This window comes from Toxorhynchites rutilus, chromosome 3, assembly GCF_029784135.1.
Source record: "Toxorhynchites rutilus septentrionalis strain SRP chromosome 3, ASM2978413v1, whole genome shotgun sequence".
NCBI classification, from domain to species: Eukaryota; Metazoa; Arthropoda; class Insecta; order Diptera; family Culicidae; genus Toxorhynchites; species Toxorhynchites rutilus.
This window is the reverse complement of record NC_073746.1, coordinates 2,795,490-2,819,961: the sequence shown is the minus strand read 5'-3', so window position 1 is coordinate 2,819,961 and position 24,472 is coordinate 2,795,490. Positions and strand designations below refer to the sequence as shown.

General features: G+C 41.3%; 2 protein-coding genes across 2 annotated transcripts; both read right to left on the bottom strand.

Moving 5' to 3' along the window:
* Window positions 1-3,737: 3,737 nt before the first annotated feature.
* Window positions 3,738-4,781, bottom strand: LOC129779482 (uncharacterized). The gene has a single exon (XM_055786966.1). It carries the CDS (start codon window positions 4,779-4,781, stop codon window positions 3,738-3,740), a length of 1,044 nt encoding a protein of 347 aa, XP_055642941.1.
* A 9,779-nt stretch (window positions 4,782-14,560) lies between these two features.
* Window positions 14,561-18,470, bottom strand: LOC129779479 (uncharacterized). Its single transcript, XM_055786963.1, has 2 exons — window positions 14,769-18,470; window positions 14,561-14,716 (listed from the first exon to the last, which is right to left on the bottom strand). Exons 1-2 carry the CDS (start codon window positions 18,468-18,470, stop codon window positions 14,561-14,563), a joined length of 3,858 nt encoding a protein of 1,285 aa, XP_055642938.1.
* Between the last annotated feature and the right edge of the window lie 6,002 nt (window positions 18,471-24,472).

The window sequence follows — 24,472 nt, the reverse complement described above, 5'->3', positions numbered from 1 at the left end:
TAAACACAACTGGTACGAATGTGATTTCCTCTACTTGTGAGAGGTAGAATCGAATTCAAAGGTGAATTGCAAAAAGTTACGCTTTTCTCAGACCGGAGGGAAGACTACCGAATTGCAGTGCACTTGTGTGCCATTGAAAGTGTATGTTGGCAGCATTATCAATATACTTGAGAAAATTCTGAGATTGAGTACAACATCTCTAGCAAAAAGCATAGAAATCCGAAATGGTGCGTTCGGAGAATATACTGTGTAAGAGAAGTGGGTGGTGAATGACTATTGCTGTATACCTCATTCATGAACACTGGTTTTTCTGTGTGGAGTCGTACGGACAGGTCAATCAGATGAATGCATATGCAGGGTGTGCATCGATGCAAACAAATTTGGCCTTTGCACTCGGAGAAACACTTACAGAGAACGCAGGAGTGTGAGGTTTCAGGAAAAGTGTTTTCCTCAGCACGAGTGTGTGTAATTATGTTGTGTTTAGTATTTCACAACTCTATACGAGAGCTGTTAGACGTAATTCTTCTTGAAGTTATTCATTCCGTTTTTCACATGCTACCAACTATTTTTCTTATTTATTTCTTCTTCAAAAACTTTGAGATGATCTGAGATGACAGTTTTTTTTCCAAGCAACATATATCAGCGCCTCCAATCCGACAGCTTGGGGCAAAATGATTGCTCCAAATTAAACTCGAGCGAATTCAGTACCTTTGTCTTCGCATTGCAAAGAAATGTATTTCTTCAACGCATCCTATGGGGGTTTTGGGGTAGCTATCTATTGGGGTAGCTATCTACTGGGGTAGCCTAATTGGTTGCATGTCCGCTACTAGACGAACGATCATGACCTCATAACTCAGGGCCCTCAATTGACCATGTTTGTGTGTTATTCTAGTTACAACGTTCACGCAACAATCATCATGTGACGGTAAACCCAGTCCCTTACCGCTCACATTACGGTCTGCTGCATCTGTGATTGATACTATCAATAACACAACAATGGAAGCCTCATATCAACAGCCCCGCTGTGTATGGTCCATCTGTGAACATCTGAACAATAGGAATATTCTTACGCCGAAAAAAGCAACATGCGTATCGATAAGATTGGAATACTCTTACCCCGTAAATGACTACTGTAAGACAGCTGTTGGGTAAACCAGTAGAAAAATATTATAGAATTACATTAGCTTGACTAACCTCGAGCCAACCGCGAGTAATCGGTTACATATTACTAACATAGTTGTAAGACAAAAATTGTCAAAATATTGGACTTAATAAAATATATATTTTGGAAAAAAAAATACATTAGCTTGGGTCCCAACCCATTGCTCCTTTCCAGGTAACGAGAAAGCGGACTCGCACCATTTTTGAGCAACAAATAACCTATCATGATTTTTTTTGTACTCCTCGTAGTTATGAACTCTCAAATTGGCAACACAATTGGAGTGAAGATAATATGGGTCGCTGGTTACATACAATTATTCCCAAGGTATCGACAAACGCATGTTTCATTCGCGTGATGTCCCGGGACTTCATTCGCGTGATGTCCCGCCTCATGTCTAATCATTACTTATTAAATACACATTTTTATCGCATTGGGATCGTTGATAGCAATATTTGCGTTTGTGGTGATAGTTATCATAACATCGAGCATGTGGTCTGGTCTTGTATCAACTTTCATTCTTCCAGGGGTAATCTATCGGAGTCACTCAGGGCACTAGGAATTCAATCTGACTTACCGGTTAGAGACATATTAGCTAGTCGCGACCTCAACCTAATGCTTCCTCTTTACCAATTTCTCAAAAGAAATGATATCTTAGTTTGATTTCTACCCTCCTCATCAAATAAAACTTCTCCACTCGTTCCATCCTAATCCCAAATCCTAATCCTGTCTAATTAATCTAGTGTTAGATTTAGTTATTAACACTGAGAGAAAGTGAAATTATCCTCTCGCGAGCGATAAACCTCTACGCTTCATATATTATGAACCTGTCCATATTACGTCCCCCCCCCCTACATATCCATTATACCCGCACCGATGAAAAAGTTCTACTTTTCGACTTGTTTTAATTTCATTTAAAAAACATCGAAAAACACGATTTTTTAAAACATTTAGCCAGTCATTTCGAAAACCAATATATTGAACTGTAAGAAACTGCTTTTAAATTTTTGAAAACATGACTTTCCAAAGATACAATCGAAGTTTTCTTCAACATGTCCGTCTTACCCCCATCTCCCCTAATTATCGCCAATATCATTTCACAAAAACGTGACATGTTTCCTGATTTGGAACTCTTAATAAAACAAAATAGAAAATAGGCCTTTGTTCCATTTGATTTATTTCAACTTCATTCAGAGAAATGACCCTTGAATTTGATTTTTACAATTTAGAAGAGAAACAACAAAGTAACCAAACAAAAAATAGGGAGAATCACGCTAAAAAACTTAAGATATTCTATATTCTATATTCTATATTCTATATTCTATATTCTAACAAAAAAAAACTAATTTTTTGCTTTTTTACACCAAATGGTAATAGTTGGTAGAGTGTAATAATGTAGCGTGTAAGATCCGCTAGGTGCATGTTGGCTGATTTGAAAGATTTTAGGCCAATTTAAAAAAAACTATGCGCAAGTCAAAAATGGAAGTAACAGCACTCCCTTATGAATACTAATGTTCAGCTAGAATCAGTGTTTGCACATCCATTGAGCTCAGGATGAACAATCCGTGCTCGGAAAAGTGCTGGTAAATTGATATCAAATATTAGTGATAATGGCTACGAACGAAACCAACTTTCTGCATTAGTTTAATTATAATTTTAGCCCCAACTGGACGGGAACACATTGGCTGATTTGTTTGAATTTTGGCTGAGAGTATGAGCTTATGAAGTGCTGAGTAAACTAATTCCAGGCGATTGGCAAACTGCATTTCAGTTCGGGTATTTCGTTTAGCAATGGTATGCGTCTAAATTGGTGATGCAGAATCACATCACTCTTCACTGCATGTTATCTAAATATGACAATCCAATTTACACAATTTCGTTTTATGAAATTATGTTATTCATCAATAATAAATCATTTAGTGTTTCACCTTATTTGAAACCCACTTTCTAATGACATAACCGTTTTTCTCAAGAATCAAAAGTTGTTGGGTCAACTTTTGCCATTTTAACCTATTGTTTATTTTCTTTATTTTATTTTATTTAATCCATCTGACATCAAATTGTCTTAATGGACCTAACCAAGTCAGTATCAAATACACGCATTGCGAGTGTCAACTTATTCTGAAATAATCATTTAATCTAATTCGAAGCGCATTGCTAGCGAGATTAAAGTTGTCCGCGCCGGGACTCCTCCTCGAAAAGCTCCCACGCCTGAACAGGCGGAGCGGACTGATCGGAAAACTCTGTTAACTCTTTTTGAGTCTTAAAAAAGACTATTGGTTTCGGTGGATAGAAAACTCGCTGCTTCCTTTCGATTGTTTATTGGTGACGGTTTACATAGAATTGAGATGGGATGCTGTGTCGGTGACCGGTATTTATACTGCTACTGAGATGTTTCGTGTGTGATGTCTATTGTGCACAAGAACAGCGTTTGTGTTATCTCGTCTGTTGATAGTTATCTCGGGCTACTCTAACTTCATTCGCGTTGTACGCGACATACCGGCCACCAATGAAATATCTGTTTCATTCAAATTCAATTTTACAATAATATTTTAATTCAATTCACTATTCACAATGCTTATTTTGGGTTAGCAGCGGGTGCTGCGTCTTCATCAGGAGGTCCAGTCACTTCACCAGAAGTGGGAGTAGACTTCATCTCGTCATCTATTGGTATAAGGCAGATCTTCACGATCGGCCGATCGAAGACTGCGCCGGATGCCAGTTTGATGGTAACCACACGGACGAGGCCATCCGCGCCGGGATGGATTGCTGTGATTCGGCCCACACTCCATCTGAGTGGGGGTAAGTTGTCGTCCTTCAGGAGTACCAGTTTGCCGACCAGAACATTCGGCTGTCGATAGTAGTGCTTCGTCCGTTGCTGTAGCTGGGTAATGTAGTCCGTTGACCACAATTTCCAGAAGGATTGGATTCGTTGTTGCATCTCCTGCCACAGCGAAAGCCGGTTCTTGGGAATTTGGGCTAGGTCGGGCTCCGGGATTGATTGGAGGGCTGATCCGACCAGAAAATGTCCCGGTGTGAGGATTTTCATGTCGCTTGGGTCCTCAGAAAGCGCAGTCAGTGGGCGTGAGTTAAGACAGCTCTCAATCGGACACAGAATGGTTTGCATAACTTCTGCTGATAACGAATCAAGACCAATAACTCTCCGGAAATGGTGTTTGAATGCCTTGACAGCGGCCTCCCATAGGCCGCCAAACGTGGGTGCTCTAGCTGGAATGAAGCTGAATTGTATCGATGAGTCAGCACAGAAGGACGCTACTTTCATTTGCAGTTGCTGATCGTTAAGTTGTTTGCAGAGATTCCGTAGCTCCTTGTCTGCTCCCTTAAAGTTGGTTGCGTTGTCACAAAACAGGGCGATTGGTTTACCCCTGCGGGAAACGAAGCGTTTCAATGCTGCAATAAACGTTTCGGCGCTAAGATCGCCTACTAATTCAAGGTGTACGGCCTTCGTAGCCATGCAGACAAATACTGCAACGTACGCTCGGATTGGTGGAGACTTCATTCGACGTAACGGGATCTTTAGCCAGACGGGTCCACAAAAGTCAATTCCCGTATTGAGAAACGCACGAGCAGGAGTGATGCGCACCTTCGGTAGTTGACCCATCAGCTGGTGTTCTGCTCGAGGACGAGTGCGATAGCAGCGTACACAGGATCTTACGTGCCTCCGTGCCAGGTTACGGAGGTTCAATGGCCAAAATCTTTCACGGATGTGTGCAATCATTGCACGAGGGCCAGCGTGGAGGAGTTGCACGTGCACTGAATCGATGAGTAGAGAGGTGAATGGGTGGCCTGCAGGTAGGATCATCGGATGTTTGCGGGTGAATGCATAGGAAGAATGATTGAGCCGGCCACCGACCAGGAGTAGACCATCGTGGATGAACGGATTCAATGTACGTTGTAACCGTTCGAAGTCCCGACACGCGAGTGTAGTGAAACACGGTGGCTTTAGCGCCACTCCCAGTAGGGAGACCACCTGTCGTGTTGAATTAATGCCCGACTAACTACAAGAATAGCTCAGGGTCAAGTTAGCCTCGAACGATCACGTACGATTCCAGTAAGAGGTCACGTAGTTACAGGTGAACTCTCTTGCAAGAAATCATGTCCGACCAATGCGCGGATTTCATGAACGCACAAAGAAACACTTTCAAAAATCTCACCAAACCGAATGAAAGCGTTGGGAGAGCGAATCAATCACCAATCTTCGAGAAATGAATAAAATCTATTAGGAAATGTTATCTCAATGAAGGAAAGAAAACAGTGTTTAGAACCCTATTTACAATTTTATTTTCTACTTGTTACCTACTCTCTCCTTCTTCTCTTCCTACCCTAATTCTCCCTTTTATCCTTCTCTCTTCCCAAATTTCTCCAAGTTAAGAAATTCAACATAAATTAACGTAACGTGTAACGTGTTACGTTTCACGACATGGCCATGCGTAAAGTTAGCACCTACCTGCGCGCAGGGTTTTACCGGACGTTGCTGACTGGCTGCGTGCTATGCTGTGTGCGCTGATACAGGCTGGATACAGATGAAGCCCGATTTATCGTCGGTATGCCACCGTTTCTTCCAGCAACTACCTCACAGTATATTGCGGTCGGGTCACAAATCAAAAAGCCCAGCGTGTAATGGCGGTCGCTGGGGGACACTGCGACTTCGTCGAATGCCGGTCGGATGATCCTTAATGTCACACATCCGTTTCGTTGCGGTTGGAATAAAAACCTATCGTGCTCCGAAAGAGCTCATTGAATCGGGGAATATCTCCATCCCACGTATGCCGCCTGTTGAACAGGCTTTCTGTTCAACGGTAAGGGAAACTCATAATTTTGGGAATGGGAATGAGAGAAGCGGAATTACCTGCTATCCTTGTATAATAAAATTCAAGCGGAACACAATAATATTTTCTTTGTAATTTCAGTTCACTAATGAAACAAAAAAAAATAAATCTATATAAACTAAACGTACTTTGAAAACTACCGTTTCTATTATCTATCGAAACAACATCTCCACTAAGTACCTTTTGTACTTTCACTTTAGGAAAAGATCGTTCCACTCTCCGACCGCTCCGCAAACGAAATGGCCGAGAGTTCCTGAAAATAGTAGGCCGAGGCCGTAGCATGCCAAATGGCGACTTATTTCCGCCCGAAAGTTTCTTGCAAACGATTTCGCCGTGAAACTGTACGTCGTTCCCTTATCGATAGTCATTATCGATAATGGATACCTGAGGAAAACTGGACCCCTAATAGATGTCGTTGTTGTTGTTTTTTTTTAAATATTCGGCAATTATTCTTTTTTTTTAATATTGACAGCGGAAAAACGTTACATCACCCCTCACAGTTTTATGAAAATTTGATCAATTAATTGATCAAATTTTCATAATCCAGATCATAGATATTTTTTTCTACAACCACATATGTCAGATCAATCACAAGATGTATGCTACAACAATTCAATTGATATACTCAATTACGTAAACTTGACCAAACTAAAAAATTCTGCTATGCTTCGTTTGAACTGAATTTCTTCTCATCGAAATATTTCCTCGCTGATGTTTCGACCCACTGGAAACTCTGTTACCGAAATAGGAATTGCAAAAGACTTTATCTTGTCCATAAATCTGATATATTTTAATACAAAAAAAAATAATTCTGCTCATCAAATACCAATTTGACCTACATCAGAGTATATGCTTTCATATAATAGTGTACTACTTAATATATAATACCGCACCGCTCTACGCGGAATAAAAACATCGAATTGAACTGACAGCATAACGCTATACCCTGTGATCGAAATACGAACTGTCATCGGTACAACTGTCATTGCGTTACGTGAAAAGTATTTGGAGCTCTGGAGTGATGCACATGCCGATTAGGAAATTTTAAAATTTGAGAAATATTGTAAAAAAAAGGTAAGAATTCTATTTGATTATCTGTATCATTTTGTTGTTTTTTTCTGTTTACTAATATCTGCGTTATTTTCCAGATCTTTTCAGGTTCTCTTTTCAGGTTTTTTCTCCATATTTTTTTTTCAGGTTTAGAACAAAGAGGATGGTGTAATATCGACTACATCGACACTAGGAACAAAAAAACATTGACATCGACTATATCGACACTTTTGTTATGTTTTTATGTTCAGGTTGGTGAGCGATGCTAAAAAAGTGATGAGATTAGATTTGCATGATTGATATTGTAACGATGTTCCGCTTCGGTGATGACATCGATAAGGTTAGGCTATGTAAACAAACAAGGCTAACATAGGTTTACAAATCTAATTCGCTCAATCTACCTGACATATTTTCTTTCTTTCTCGTACATTTCCATCTTTGGATAATGTCATAGCTTGATCATCTTTATCTAAAACTTTTTTAAATAATTGGCATGAAATATACCAAGGTTTTTATTGTTCTCGTCTACCAATTCATAGCTATCTCCTAAACACTTTCTCACAAATGCCACCGTGTATTTTGGTCCGAGTTTCGCACAGTAATCTTTGGCTTTGCTTGATAGTATTGTGGATTTTTTTAATACTTTCTCCCCCACCTGATATGTTGGTGCGTTTTTATTTGATCGTAGATTATAATATTTGGATTGTTTTTGGTATGCTTCGGCTAAGTTCTTCCTGACATCCGACATAAGTTTATCCTGTTCTTCGCTATCACTTGTTTGGGGATTGGTCTCTCTTATTTTCTCATATTCGGTTCCATTTATAATCTGATTACGACCGAACATTAGGTAAAAAGGTGAGTATTTTGTTGATTCGTGCACTGAATTACAAAGCGAATTAGAGATTTGTTGTAAATTATCGGACCATCGCTTATGATTATCCTTAATGGATGCTCGAATTGCAGTCGTTATGACCCTATTTACACGCTCGCTATTATTCACCTGTGGGTGGTAAGAGGGTGTGAGCCAATGCTTCACTCCATAATGTTTCAGTAGATTGCTGAATTCTTTTGAACAGAATTGCGTTCCGTTGTCTGACAACACAACCTCTGGGACACCGAATAGGAGGAATACGGATTGCTCGAGATATTTTACCAGTGAAGAAGCCGTTGCTTGACGGAATGGTTCTACCAGGACGAATTTCGTGAAGACGTCGGTTAACACGAGTAAACAAGTGTATCTTTCCTTGCCAGAAGATGGGAAAGGTCCCAGGTAATCGAGTGTCAAGAATTGCCATGGGTACTCACAAAATTTCTTCTGTGAGCCCATCGGAGGTGTCGGGTTTATGTTAATCGCTTTCGATGTTTTGCAAGGTAGACAATCTTTGCAATATTTCCTCGTTTCTGTTGCCATTTTCGGCCAGAAATATTTCTCCTTAAGCCTGTTTAGCGTTTTCTCATACCCAAGATGAGAAGGTTCATGTATAGAACGAATGATTTCAGTACGTTCCAATGTCGTTGGGTAGTACTTCCATTCAAAACGCTTGTCTTTAAATTTTCCGTTTTCATCGACATGCTTGTATATTTTATTACCAGAAACCATGAAACTTTTAAATTTCTCAGGGTTCTGTTTTATTTGTTGCGTAAGATGTTCATATTCTTGGTCAACTTGTTCAATAGACTCTATTCTTGATAGGCAATCTGCCAGTACGTTGTCTTTGCCTTTTCGGTATCGAATCACGAAATCATAAGATTGTAATTTCAAGGCCCAACGCAACAATCTGGAGTTGGCGTTTGCCGCTGAAATTGAACATAGCCAAGTGATACTTTTGGCATCGGTTATCACAGTGAACGTGGTTCCTTCAACGTAGTGTCGAAAATTTTCAATTGCTAACAGAACTGCTAAACACTCTTTTTCTGTAGCTGAATATTTACGCTGAGTACTTGACAATTTTTTGCTATAGTATCCGACTATGCGTTTACCATCGTCATGCTCTTGAAGAAGAGCAGCACCAACAGCTAATTGAGATGCATCTGTTTCGATGAGAAACGGGCGGCTATAATCCGGGTTTGCTAAAACCGGTGCCGATGTTAATATTGACTTCAAATCACAAAGTGCTTTCTCTGCATCTTCAGACCACGCGAATTTCTTAGATTTTTTTAACAAATCGGTGATAGGTGAAGTAATATGGCTGTATTTATTTATAAATTTTTGATAAAATCCAATCAAACATAATAATCTTCTCACTTCTCGTATACTTTTAGGTCGAGGATAATTTAGAATTGGTTCCAATTTTGTACTCTCAATGGACAAGCCATTCTCGTTCAGTAAATATCCAAGGTACCTAACTTGTTTGCGCAGGAAGCGACTTTTCTCAACGGAAATAGTCAGTCCAGCATGTTTAAGTCTGGAAGCTACAATCTGTAGTAAACGGAAGTGATCTTCAAGCGTTTCGGTAGCAATTATAACATCGTCCAAATAAATAAAAACGTTTGGCTCTAAATCAAACCCTATGGCTAGGTTCATTAACCTGCTCATAGTGAAAGGTGCATTCTTGAGTCCAAATGGAACAACCTTGAATCTGTACAACCCTTTGGGTGTTCGGAATGCTGTATAGTTCCTGGATATTTCTTCGAGAGGTATTTGAAAATACGCGTCTTTAAGGTCAACGATACTGAAGTACTTCGATTTTTGCAGACGGTGGAATATTTCGGTCATATTACGCATAGGGTAAGCGTCTTTCTTCGTGATCGAGTTTATTTTACGTGAATCGAGGCAAACGCGGATCTTCCCATTGGCTTTCTTGACGGGCACTAGAGGACTTGCCATTTCTGCAGTGCACTCTTCAATAACGTCCAGAGTTTTCCAGCGTTCCAGTTCTGGTTCTATTTTCTCCCACATTTTGGGTGAGTATTTGTACATAGGTAACTCCCTTATTTTAGCACCTTCGTTAAGCTCTATTACATGTGTGATTAACGATGTGCGTCCTAGGCGATGCTCTGTTGTACAATCGAAACATTTCAAAACTTCTTTAAGCCTATTCTTATCTTTATTTAATAGTATATGCTCAGTTTCTACTGTATCGATTACATGGTCTGTATCGTCCGGTAAATCTAAAGTGGGTATATCGAGTGAATCATCTTCTTCAGGATGAGACTTCATTACAATTTCTCCCTCATTGTTTGTTTCCATAAAATGGATTGATAATGAAATTAGCTCTGCTTTTTCCGAAGCTATATTTTGTTCGATTCGTAGATAGTTAATTGATGGTTTTTCAGCCATGTTTGATGTCCACGTGAGTTCCAAATCTTCGATTTTATTTTGAGAAGCTATCATGGGACGAATTTGAAAAGCTCTCCAAAAATCCATTCCTAATATTAAAGGCTTTCGTATTTGAGGAACCACTAGAGTTGAAATAACTTTGGTTTCGGTTCCAAGGGTGTAAGGAATATTGACGTAACCAAGGCATGTATGCTCTGTGTCATCAGCAGTGCATATTTTTATGTTGGACTTCAAAATTTTGAAACCATGTGTTTCTATTAAATTCATGCAGTTCATAACACTGACTCCTGCTCCAGAATCGAGTAAGGCTACGATTTCCGTCCCGAGCACGTTAATCTTTATATGAGGACAGACGTTAGGGTTAACACGTAGTTCTAAAATTGATGTTATTTCCTCAATCATTGTATTGCGAAATTTGGGAATTGGTTCTATATGCGAGATGACTGAATTCCCAGGCAAACACCCCGCATTCAGTTTGTTGATGGGCGCGTTTCAGAAACATTGTACGTGCTAAAACTTGGGTGATTTTTCTCGCAAGTTTTAGTAGTTCGTCCTAAATTACCACACGCGTAGCAAAATACCAGTTTTGGCTCCTTACAAGATCTCCACGAGTGTCCATTTTTCTGACAATTCCAGCAAATGTTCTTGGAACTGGATTGCTGTGACTGGCCGGATTCTACTGCCATTTGTTGCGGTTTCCAGACTTTCTGTTTTCTTTGTAACGTGTTAAGCTGTATATTTTCTTCCTCTGAATATTCGTTCTCAGAATTATAAGCTTCGATGTTGTGAATTTCATTTCTGACAGTATTCAAAGGTCTAAAGAAGTTCGGGTCATTCGCATCTATTTTATGATTTATTCTTATCAAATGTTCTAGATCGTGAATATCCATAACGGACAGTCGAGAGCGGTAATGTGGGCGCATGTTCTCCCAGATTAGCTCGAAAATTGTTCTGGACGAAAAAGGACGTTGAAGACACTGATTCAATTTTTCCATTTCAGTAACATATGCTACAAAGGTTTCGCCTTTCTTTTGTTTCAGTTCCCTAATCTGAGCTCGAATACCACGGTCTCTATTTGGGTTTCCATACCTAAAACGAATTTCTTCTTCGAATCTGTGCCAATGAGTGAACCTGTCCTCACGGGTGAACCACCAGTCGAAAGCTTCACCTTTCAGACGGTTATGAATGTTTTGTAACAGTTCTTTATCTGAAACTCCTTCATGACGTGCCAATTTTTTTACACGGTTCAAAAAATCTTCAACTTGTATCGATCTACTATCACCTGAGAAAGTGAGATCCCAATTTTCTACTCTTGATTTTCGGTACTGTTTCCTGTTTCTACTCGAACTTCTGTCTGGTGTTCTTGAATATCGCCTAGATCTAAGATTATCTCTTCGATTTCTTTCCTTTTTATATCGTCTACTATTGCGGGTTTCATGCTCACTATCTGATGAGCTGGGATAGGAATATCGACCTTCTGTCTCTGCACTATCCGAACTACTAGATATGTCTGATCTTCGATGTTTAGTTTGCTTTATTCTTCGGTGAGAATGTTTATTCTCTGTCCGATCGTAGCGCGTGGTATGTCGTTCATTTTCCCTACTATCATGTTTTACTCGTTTTTCTTCATTTCTATCATCATAACGTTTTTCTTCGTTCCTGTTATATTCTCTATTACGACTTGGTATCTCACGAGGCGCGATTTCATGAACAGTTCTAACATGTTTCTCTTGATCTCGTACATATAAATCTTTTGGAATAGCTCCTTTATGCCCAACATTTCTAACATTTGCTTGTAATAATTTCGTCTTTATTTCTGGTCTCGAAATTTCTTCTAATAATCTCATTTGTTGAATGCCACTACTAATGCTCCCTTCTGCTATTTCCTCTAATGATGCCTGTGCTGAAGCATTTTCTTCTTTCTCTATTTCTTCTTCATCATTTATGCTACCTGAATTAATATGTATCTTTTGATTAAACTCTTTCAGACTTTCTTCAATGACACTGCATAGCTTGTTTTTGAGCGTCTCTTGGCTCTCATCACTCGTAGAGGCACATGCTGCCCGGATTAGATAATGGCGCAATCTCGAGATAAGCGCACGGTCAAATTTCCTCTTCAACGTTTCTGTTATTGAACAGACATTGGATTCGATTGTTTTAGATTCATCTCTAATATTGTAAGTACCACGATGTTCTATTTGCTCTTTTTTCTCTTCAATAAATAATCTTCTTAAAAGTCTCTTTTTATCTTCTAGATGTTCACGAGGATCGATAGTTTGTCGTCTAAGACGAAGCTCAAAATTAATTTCATCTTCAGTGAGATGATCCGCTACTGGTAAAATATAAGGACCACTCATCTTGGACACTTCAAAAATTCAGTTCAAACGATTAGAAATCCAATTAAAATTTACTCTTTGGAAAATAATTCAGAACGTAGGAAAAAATATATTCTTAAAGCTAAAAATAATAGAATAATAGATTTAAAAAAAGAAAAATGAGAAAGCTTATAACTATGTTTATGTACAAAATAACGCAATATTGGAAAAGGTAAAATCATATAATATTCTAAGAACTAAAATGATTGTAATATTCTAATATATGTGATTATAATTTGTAATGGTGAATAACGTAGAAATCTGTGAGTTAAGGAAACAAATTTCCGTTGGGCGCCAATGTAACCGTTCGAAGTCCCGACACGCGAGTGTAGTGAAACACGGTGGCTTTAGCGCCACTCCCAGTAGGGAGACCACCTGTCGTGTTGAATTAATGCCCGACTAACTACAAGAATAGCTCAGGGTCAAGTTAGCCTCGAACGATCACGTACGATTCCAGTAAGAGGTCACGTAGTTACAGGTGAACTCTCTTGCAAGAAATCATGTCCGACCAATGCGCGGATTTCATGAACGCACAAAGAAACACTTTCAAAAATCTCACCAAACCGAATGAAAGCGTTGGGAGAGCGAATCAATCACCAATCTTCGAGAAATGAATAAAATCTATTAGGAAATGTTATCTCAATGAAGGAAAGAAAACAGTGTTTAGAACCCTATTTACAATTTTATTTTCTACTTGTTACCTACTCTCTCCTTCTTCTCTTCCTACCCTAATTCTCCCTTTTATCCTTCTCTCTTCCCAAATTTCTCCAAGTTAAGAAATTCAACATAAATTAACGTAACGTGTAACGTGTTACGTTTCACGACATGGCCATGCGTAAAGTTAGCACCTACCTGCGCGCAGGGTTTTACCGGACGTTGCTGACTGGCTGCGTGCTATGCTGTGTGCGCTGATACAGGCTGGATACAGATGAAGCCCGATTTATCGTCGGTATGCCACCGTTTCTTCCAGCAACTACCTCACAGTATATTGCGGTCGGGTCACAAATCAAAAAGCCCAGCGTGTAATGGCGGTCGCTGGGGGACACTGCGACTTCGTCGAATGCCGGTCGGATGATCCTTAATGTCACACATCCGTTTCGTTGCGGTTGGAATAAAAACCTATCGTGCTCCGAAAGAGCTCATTGAATCGGGGAATATCTCCATCCCACGTATGCCGCCTGTTGAACAGGCTTTCTGTTCAACGGTAAGGGAAACTCATAATTTTGGGAATGGGAATGAGAGAAGCGGAATTACCTGCTATCCTTGTATAATAAAATTCAAGCGGAACACAATAATATTTTCTTTGTAATTTCAGTTCACTAATGAAACAAAAAAAAATAAATCTATATAAACTAAACGTACTTTGAAAACTACCGTTTCTATTATCTATCGAAACAACATCTCCACTAAGTACCTTTTGTACTTTCACTTTAGGAAAAGATCGTTCCACTCTCCGACCGCTCCGCAAACGAAATGGCCGAGAGTTCCTGAAAATAGTAGGCCGAGGCCGTAGCATGCCAAATGGCGACTTATTTCCGCCCGAAAGTTTCTTGCAAACGATTTCGCCGTGAAACTGTACGTCGTTCCCTTATCGATAGTCATTATCGATAATGGATACCTGAGGAAAACTGGACCCCTAATAGATGTCGTTGTTGTTGTTTTTTTTTAAATATTCGGCAATTATTCTTTTTTTTTAATATTGACAGCGGAAAAACGTTACAACGTAATGGTGACTTGCTGAGTTGTGCATCATCTTTGACTTGGAGAATAGTGATTTCGTTGCTGAAGTGTTCTTCTTGTACCACTTTGACGAGGCTTATTAACGCTTGGCGGAGTTCATCTGATGTTAAATGCGGAAGGAGTTGCAAATCGGATCCAGCAGACTTGATCCGACAGTGATGCACGAACCGGCGACAGTATGCGACGATGCGGGTGAGTCTCGACAGTGACGAATAGCGGGTGAACAGCGTGCAATCAGTGACGCCTGATGATCTGGTAACCGCTGCAAGCGAACAGGGCTTCGCTTCGACGACTTCTGGTGGAAATTCCTTTACATCAGGAACAGGAAACATGCTTGGCCATTCTGAACGGTCAGACGATAGCCATGGTGGACCCTTCCACCACAGGGTATTGTTGATAAGTTCGCAGGGATCGCAGCCCCTGGAGATGAGATCAGCCGGATTCTCCAACCCGGCGACGTGGTTCCAAATACCTCCTTCTGTTAGTCGCTGTACCTCCGCGACACGGTTTGCCACGAAGGTGCTGTAGTTCGATGGTCGATTGTGCAGCCAATGCAGGGTGATCGACGAGTCAAACCAAAAGAAGGAATTAATATTCATATTGAGATTTAGCATAACGTTTTCGTGTAAATGACTAAGGAGAACAGCAGAGCAGAGCTCTAACCTAGGGATTGATAGGGTCTGGATGGGAGCTACTCTTGACTTCGCTGTTAATAGACGGGTTGTGGTGATACCATTCGTGCCTACACTTCTGACATAAATGCATGCACCATATGCATTTTTGGATGCATGGCAGAACCCATGAAGCTGAATAGTTTTTTCAGAACCTGGAGCTTTCACTAAGCGTGGAATAGAGAATGATTCGAGCGTATTCAAACCTCGTCTATAATTTTCCCACACGTTGCAAAGCGAGCTGGGGAGCACTTCATCCCAGCCCAGTTTCGATTTCCAAAGTAACTGGACAAATACTTTGGCTGTGATGACAATTGGTCCCAGGATTCCCAGAGGATCAAAAAGTTTGGACATCTCGGAGACCACGATTCGTTTCGTGATTGGAGCATTAATGAAGCATTCTGGAACTTTGAATCTGAACGTATCTGATTCCGGATGCCAAAGCAGACCTAGCGTGCTAACGGATCCTTGTACATCGTCAACTGTTACAATCGATCTATCATCTTTCAAATTTGCTGGGATGTTTGACAATACTTCTGACGAATTCGAATTCCACTTTCTGAGCTCGAATCCTGCCGACGCGAGGATGCTTTTAACATCAGAGTACAATTGTACTGCTTCGTCTTCATTGTCAGCACTGCTGAGAAAATCGTCCACGTAGAAGTCTTTTCCAATTCTTTCAGCAGCATCATCTTCGTTCCTCCGATGATCGTGAGAAAGTTGCTGGAGACATCGGATAGCTAAATACGGAGCACATGCAGTGCCGTATGTCACCGTAGTCAACTCATATGTACGGACGTCTGGATCAGTTTTGCTTTGCCAATAAACACGCTGAAGACTTCTGTCATTGGGATGTACCCATATTTGGCGATACATTTTTGTTATATCTGCAACGAGTGCAATCTCGTACATACGAAACCGTATGACGATGGCATATAATGAATCCTGAACGGTCGGCCCCACCATGAGGCACTCGTTGAGCGAAATTCCCGTTGAGGATTTGCTAGATCCATCGAAAACCACTCTACATTTTGTGGTGGTGCTGCTTGGGTTGAGCACGGCGTGATGAGGGAGATAATACGTGTTGGAATTTTTGGTATCTTCGGATGGAATCACTGGAGCCATATGGCCGAGAGCAATGTATTCTGTCATAAAATCAGAATATTGCTCCTTTAATTCTCGGTTCTTGATGAATCGACATTGCATCCACTGAAATCGACGAAAAGCACTGATCTGGGAATCGCCAAGTTGACTCAACATTTTTTTCTTCTTGAGGAGGCGCACAACAAATCTGCCTGATTCATCTCTGGTGGTTGTTTTAGAAAAATGATCTTCACAACATAATTCTTCTTTAGAAAGCCCACGGCTCCGCGGACAACTCTCGACTTCCCAAAATCGAGTCAGTTGTTGATCTAAGTCATCGGTAGTACAAAGCATAGCGACTCTTCCAGAGTCTCCAAAGGCTGTACCGGTGGACACAGGACCACTAACTATCCATCCAAGTAAGGTACGTTGGAGAACAGGCTGGCTTTCAGGAGACATTGGGTCCACTTGAATCTGACCTTTCACCAGAAGGCTGAAGAAAAGTTGAGCCCCAATTACCATGTCTATCCTTTGCGGTTTTGCAAAATCGGGATCAGCTAAGGTCACCTCGGAAGGAAGTTTCCAGTGTGAAACGTCAATCGGTCGAGCTGGTAAATCGTTAGTGATCCTTGGGAGGATACTGAAAGTCAGTGTGTGTGAATACGTGGTGTCGATGGAACTGAAAGTGGCGACGGTGCAATGTGTGCTGTTGACTGTAGCGCCACCCATGCCTGCGATGACCGTTGTTTGCTTTTGACGGTTCAAGCTCAAAAGTTGAACGATTCTTTCGGTGATAAAATTTGACTCGGAGCATGAGTCCAGTAAAGTTCGGACGAAGGTGGATTTCCCAGATGGACCGTGGACCCTCACCACGGCGGTGGATAACAAAACAGTTGAATAGGTGGTATTCGATGACTGCGCTGCAGCTAAAGCATTGGTGAGTGGCTGTCGGGTGGCGGACGTGGTGGTTGATGTGGATGGTGTGGGAGTGGATAACTGTGCCGAAGTAACAGATTCACTACCGGCGGTGGCGTTGGTGGTTCGTATGTTCACAGGTGATGAATTCATATTGGTGTAGGTGGATCGATCGTTGGGGGAGAGTGGATGTAATAGAGAATGATGTTTTTCGTTGCATTTTCTACAGGATTGAGATGAGCAATCACGACTAAGGTGTTTCATAGATAAACAATTCCAACAAAGCTTTTTCTTGCGGACGACATCTTGCTTCTGCTCAAGTGGCATTCGTTTAAAGACTTCGCAATCATAAATGCGATGTGATTGGTTGCATACGATACAAGACTTAGGTGAAAACGATTTGGACACAGCTGCAGCATGGGCGACAGAAAAACGAGATTTTTCTTTTGGTGATAATATTGCTGGACTACCACTATTCAAGGATATTAAGATCCGAGCTTGATCTTTCAAAAATGTAATCAATTCATTATAGGTAGGAATCTTCTCCTTATCGCAGGCTGTTGACCGCTCCCATTCCCTCAAAGTGTTATGATTCAATCGACTACACACCATGTGTACCAGCAGAGAGCTCCATCGTTCAGTTTGCTCCCCCAACGTCGATAGAATTCTTACGTGACGTTCAAATTGGTCAACCAGGGCTAATATCGCATTTGAAGATTCCTTCCTCACAGGATCAATGGCGAACAATGACGCAATGTGATTTTTAATAAGCAAACGTTTATTATCATACCGACTTACAAGCAGATCCCAAGCGATTTTATAATTATCGCCCGTTATGTTAGTTGTATCGAGTAGTTTTTTAACAGGATATTTGAGTGCGGCCATCAGGTAATGGAACTTATCCACAGCAGCTAAATTTTTGTTGTTATGAATTAAACTACGATATGCGTCATAAAAAGGAATCCAATTGTCAATCTCACCATCAAAACTCGGCAAATCAATTTTCGGTAAACGTACAACAGATGTGGAAATCTGAGGGGAATTAGCCGAAACATGATGATTCGGTTTGTGTGTTGTTAGGAAATCATGTAATGTATAATATCGTTCTTCCATTTCGTTACGATCTTTCACTAGAATAGCTTTAGTTTCGGATTTATCCTCCATTAACAATTCCACTGCGATGGATGTATCAACAAAGCGATCATATAGTATATCCAGTCTCTTTAATCTAGATTCGATTTTGTCTTGATCAATCTCGGCATCGTAGTCCTCCACAAAGCTCTCGATGGTTCTAATTGCCTCCACCGTCACACTCAACATCTTAGATCGCTCCCGCAGCGAAGTCATTGTATCAGCTGGGAACGTCACGTAAATTAAAACCACCGAAAACCACCACAGTCCACAGAAAATTCTCAAAATACGATGCCGGCTCACTCCACCACACAAAATTCCAAAAACTTCGACTACTCTAGTTGTGTACTCACCAGTCGAATGCCAACCCAATGCAACCAAACTCACTCTCTATGATAGGTTCCGATACTCGAATCTGGAACCGACAGGATCTTCGACAGGTTTTCACGCGAAACCTGGGAAACGGCGGAAGTAAAGATGCGGGTTTATCGTTCACACCCGAGAACCGTCGTCACACACTAGCGCTATACAATTAATAGTGTCCACTGCGCTCAGGTGGAATCCAATTTCACTTTCTTTTTGAGATCAGTTAACACTTATAATATTTCGATTTAAAAATCGCGATAGTTTCACTCGTTACTCGCGAATCATTTGCACAACCGAACAATAGAAGGAAGCTGTGATCTCCTCTAAACCAAATCACAAGATGGTGCGTTGATCCTATAAGAGATCTGATGAAGCCTATTGTCCCACAATTGACAATAACGTTGATACTACAATACAAGTAGCGGCGATGTCGCGGAAAAGCGACCACACTGGCGGTGATTCAGCGTCGATGCAGCAGTTCCTATTTGCGTTGACCCCACAATGGATCTGAGGAAACCTAATGTCCCACAGTGGACGATAGCGTTGATGCCACAAAAAAAGTGGCGGTGATATCGCGACAAAGCGATGTCAATGGCGGTGATTCGGCGGCAATGCAGAAGATTAAACTTCACGTTGATCCCACAATGGATCTGTTGAAAACCTCTTGTCCCACAATGGATAATCGCGTTGATGCTACTACAACAGTAGCGGTGAAGTCGCGACAAAGCGACGGCAATGGCGGTGATTCTGCGACAATGCAGTACGGAGTACGGATTTAAAATCCGGCTCGAAGGACCACAAAGATGTCCGCGCCGGGACTCCTCCTCGAAAAGCTCCCACGCCTGAACAGGCGGAGCGGACTGATCGGAAAACTCTGTTAACTCTTTTTGAGTCTTAAAAAAGACTATTGGTTTCGGTGGATAGAAAACTCGCTGCTTCCTTTCGATTGTTTATTGGTGACGGTTTACAAAGAATTGAGATGGGATGCTGTGTCGGTGACCGGTATTTATACTGCTACTGAGATGTTTCTTGTGTGATGTCTATTGTGCACAAGAACAGCGTTTGTGTTATCTCGTCTGTTGAGTGTTATCTCGGGCTACTCTAACTTCATTCGCGTTGTACGCGACAAAAGTCGAAGATGTGAAAAATCCTATTGAATGTAGCAGCCACACCACACTGTTCAGAATACTTTAACGGCTCAGACGTCGATGAGGACAGAGGAAAATATTTAATGTTTGAAAATCGAACGAAACATTTTGCTGGAATTTCGACTAGACCTTCGAATTAAGGAGGCGTCGAGACTAGTATGGTTATGACACTTTCATATCTAGCTCGTTCGCTTTTCAACTCACTTCGACTGTTCGATATCAACGATTTCGAAAGTTTTCTTATTTTCACAACAACCTTCCCTTTCCCGGGGACGACAAAAATATGTTTTCTTATTAGTTTTCAAGAGGCTTACGGTGGCCACTCGTCGTTCTCTAGCTGTTTATTTTCTGTTCTAGAGAGTAAACGATCCAATATATAATGGGTTTTCGTGTTGTTCTCTGGCCGATACCCACTCCTACTACCATCCGCCTCCCACGCTTCGGGAGGGGGGAATGTAGGGGCTTGGTTAGTTCCGAGCGATATTCCACTAGCTGGTGGGAAATGTCGGGCAAAAAGAAAACATTGACACGTCCCACGGACTGGCGGTATGATTTATTGTTTGCTGCAGACTTTTTGAATTGTTGTTTGTGATAACTTTCGTACGCTCTGAGTTCCATTGTTGGAGTTACAAAAGTATGCCCTCGCAACAAGATATACGTTATTCTCCGTTCAGTCTATTATCACTGCGTACGGGCCGGGCTGGTCGATTATTACCTAAACCCAGAGGACGAATTGTTTGTTTGCTGTGAGTATTCGATAATATTTTTCCATCCTGGTAGGGTAGCAGGCTTGCGCAAACACATTGGAATATTTCGTCACATTTACCAATCAATCGAAATGAAATTTGATTGTAGAAAAATAACAATATTCGGACGCAATAACATTATGTCGATGTCATGAAATGAAAAAAAAAATCATTCAGTTTATCATGTAACTGCACGCTTTCCTATCCAATTGCGCTAGACTTAACAAGAAATATATCTTGTGGGCTATATTTTCCCTCCCTACCGCAGGGGCAAGGGGACGAATGATTGTCTTGCGTTGCTTTCTTCAGAAATTCAAATGGCTTACGCCGAAAAAAAACAAATGGCTTCAGTATTCTTGGACATAAAGGGGGCCTTTGATTCAGTTTCAATAGAGGTCCTGTCAGACAAATTACACTCTCGGGGTCTGCCGCCTCTATTGAATAATATGTTATATAACTTGCTTTGTGAGAAACATTTTAACTTTTCTCACGGAGATTCGGCAGTAAGTCGGGTCTCTTACATGGGCCTCCCCCAGGGCTCATGTTTAAGCCCCCTTTTGTACAACTTCTATGTAAGCGACATCGACAATTACCTTACACAAAATTGCAGCCTAAGACAACTTGCCGATGATGGAGTGGTGTCTATCGTAGGATCAAACGAATCCAACCTGCAAGGACCCTTACAAGATACTTTGAACAATTTTTCAACCTGGGCCATTGGGCTAGGGATCGAATTCTCGACGGAGAAAACAGAGATGGTGGTTTTTTCTAGGAAGCATAGACCAGCAAAACCAAAGCTTCAACTTTTGGGTAAACCGATCACTCATGCTATGTCATTCAAGTATCTTGGGGTCTGGTTCGACTCCAAATGTACTTGGGGGGCCCATATTAGGTATCTGAGTAAAAAATGCCAACAAAGAATAAACTTTCTCCGTACAATTACCGGCACCTGGTGGGGAGCCCATCCCGAAGATCTTATAATGTTGTATCGAACAACTATTCTCTCAGTGATGGAGTATGGCAGTTTCTGTTTTCAATCAGCTGCCAAAACAAACCTCATTAAACTCGAGCGAATTCAGTATCTTTGTCTCCGTATTGCGTTGGGATGTATGCCCTCAATGCATACCATGAGCCTCGAGGTTTTGGCAGGCGTACTCCCACTAAAAGATCGCTTCAATTTATTATCTCTTCGGTTCCTCATCCGGTGTAAGGTTATGAACCCATTGGTGATCGGAAATTTTGAGCAGCTGATCGGGCTAAATTTTCATTCTGGATTCATGACTTCATATCATGAATTCATCTCCATGCAGGTTGATCCTTCTTTGTATATTCCCAACCGTGTTTGTTTTCCTGACTACATCAATTCCTCTGTATTTTTTGATCTGTTCATGAAGGAGAAAATCCATGGGATTCCAGATTATCATCGATTGGGGATCGTTCCTACGATCTTCAATGCAAAGTATGGGCGTATCAATTGTGATAATATGTACTTTACTGATGGGTCCTCTATGAATGAGTCCACAGGATTTGGAGTGTTCAACGAATTTTTTAGCACCTCCCACAGTCTTCAGAATCCTTGCTCAGTGTATATTGCTGAATTGGCAGCAATACACTGGGCGCTGGACAGCGTCGCCTCACGACCTGTTGAACACTATTACATTGTAACGGATAGTCTGAGCTCTGTCGAAGCTATTCGTTCAGTGAGGCCGGAAAAGCACTCGCCGTACTTCCTTGAGAGAATACGAGAAATTTTGAGTGCTTTATCCAGACGCTGTTATGTCATTACCTTTGTCTGGGTCCCTTCACATTGCTCAATTCCGGGTAACGAGAGGGCTGACTCATTAGCAAAGGTAGGTGCAATTGAAGGCGAAATTTATCAGCGTCAAATCGCCTTCAATGAATTTTATTCTTTAGTTCGTAAAAATACCATCGTTAACTGGCAACGCAAATGGAACGAAGATGCATTGGGCCGGTGGCTCCACTCAATTATCCCTAAGGTTAGCCTCAAACCATGGTTCAAAAGTCTGGACTTGAGTCGGGACTTTATTCGCACCTTCTCCCGACTCATGTCCAATCACTGTTCGTTAAACGCGCTACTCTTTCGTTTTGATCTTGCCGACAGCAATATCTGTGCCTGCGGCCAAGGTTACCACGACGTCGAACACGTTGTTTGGTCGTGCGAGGAGTATCTTGTTGCCAGATCGAATTTAGAAAACTCTCTTCGGGCTAGAGGAAGGCAGCCCAATGTGCCGGTGAGAGATGTGTTGGCTGGTTTAGACCTTGATTACATGTCCCAAATATATGTCTTCCTAAAAATTATCGATCTTCGTGTCTGATTGTCCTTATATCCTTATATTCTCCTTTTCCTTTTCCTTCGCGAGAATTCAAATCCCTTCTTATTAACAATAGAATAAGGTGAAATGTAAAAACATATTAGATATAAGATAGGCTTAAGAATTGAGTGTAATGAATGTGAGTGTGAATGTGAGAGTGAACATTGTCAACATATCCTTTTATCCCTTCCTTTTCCTGAAGAAAATATGTCACCCTTCTAAACTCGAGTAGACCGCGAGTAATCGGTTTTCTACACCATTAACATTAGAATTAAGGAAAAATGTTTATATATACTTGTAACAATACAGTCAGGAGTTTGGCTCCTTTAAACTTATGTAACTGTAAAAATAAACGATTTAATAAAAAAAAAAAGTATGTGTCTGGAATTGATCCTATCAAGGCAATATCCCAACGTTTATTTAAACATTATCCTCACCTCCGATATCGCAAATAGTCGAATACATTGTTATTGGAAGCAATTGATTCCTTTCTTCCCTACAGCCAAGCGATAATCCATCAACCCGGAACAGTTAACCCCCTGATCCCTGTCCGGAAAGTAGACCGTGCCGTAGATCCAATCGCATCGAGCATCACTGCAAGTGTTATGCCATTGCCTCGCCGAGCCAATCGATTTCATTATGCCAGTTTGTGCTAAATAGATTCCTGCCAGTTCCGGATCGATGGGCGAAGTGAGATTTATGGATTGGAAATCACGGAGATGGGAAGGAAGGTCGTACAATAGCTGGTGGTGTATGTTTACTGGGGAATCTTGCCGGGCGTAATCGTCTTAACGACGACGTTGAATTGACATTTATTGTGTGCTCGTTTGAAGCATTGCCATCGACGAAGCGCGAACTATCAAATCGCAGAGCGCATCTGGTGATTTTTGAAGATTTGCTCCGACACATTGCATGTCTTGCCGAGACGGTTGGTTCTAGATTCGATGCTTTCACCCCACTCTAGGCGAAACATGAATAATCCATTCGGTCTGACACGCCAATTTGTGCAAACAGTGCTATCTTACTGCCATGTAAATCAGAACCAATTCTCGCATCAGTCAATCCTGGCGATGGGCACCTAAAACGGATAAACGGGACAGGGCACCGCGTGACCGCTGTGTGATAACGCTGGCAAGTGGCTTCCGAGGTTGAAAGGAGTTTGCCGAGCGTCAAATTGAAACTGAATATTCCGACAGAACGCCGCTATCCTCGGCGGGATGGTTGCTCTTGTTGCAGATTCCAACCCTGCATGCTAACATGGCCCATCAACAGTCTTTGTTTCGGTTCGTCGATAGCGCGCGGCAGGGGTTTCGCGGGGGAAAGTGTGTACTAGAACGGGTTGAATTATGCACGCGGTATTACTGTTCTCGTAATGATCGACGAGTGAATGTGAGTGATTTGATTGTGCTGATGTGAGTATTTTGCTGCTGGAATTTACTTTACATAAATTTGCATTTATTCAATTGAATTTAATTAATTGAATTCATAAATAAGTTATTAGATGGAAAACTGCAATGCATTCATGCCATTCCGGAGACTTTGCAGGGATTCTGGTGAAATCGTAACACTAAGTCAGCTCAGTCTGGCAAAATTATGAAGCACTAGCTGACCCGGCAAACTTTGTC

Excerpts from the sequence above, each read along its gene's own strand:
- LOC129779479 (XM_055786963.1), bottom strand. The coding sequence starts at position 18,470 with ATGACTTCGCTGCGGGAGCGATCTAAGATGTTGAGTGTGACGGTGGAG. Across the intron at positions 14,717-14,768 it reads GCATGTTTCCTGTTCCTGAT|CGGTTACCAGATCATCAGGC; the intron begins GTAAAGGAATTT and ends GTTCGCTTGCAG.
- LOC129779482 (XM_055786966.1), bottom strand. The coding sequence starts at position 4,781 with ATGGGTCAACTACCGAAGGTGCGCATCACTCCTGCTCGTGCGTTTCTC.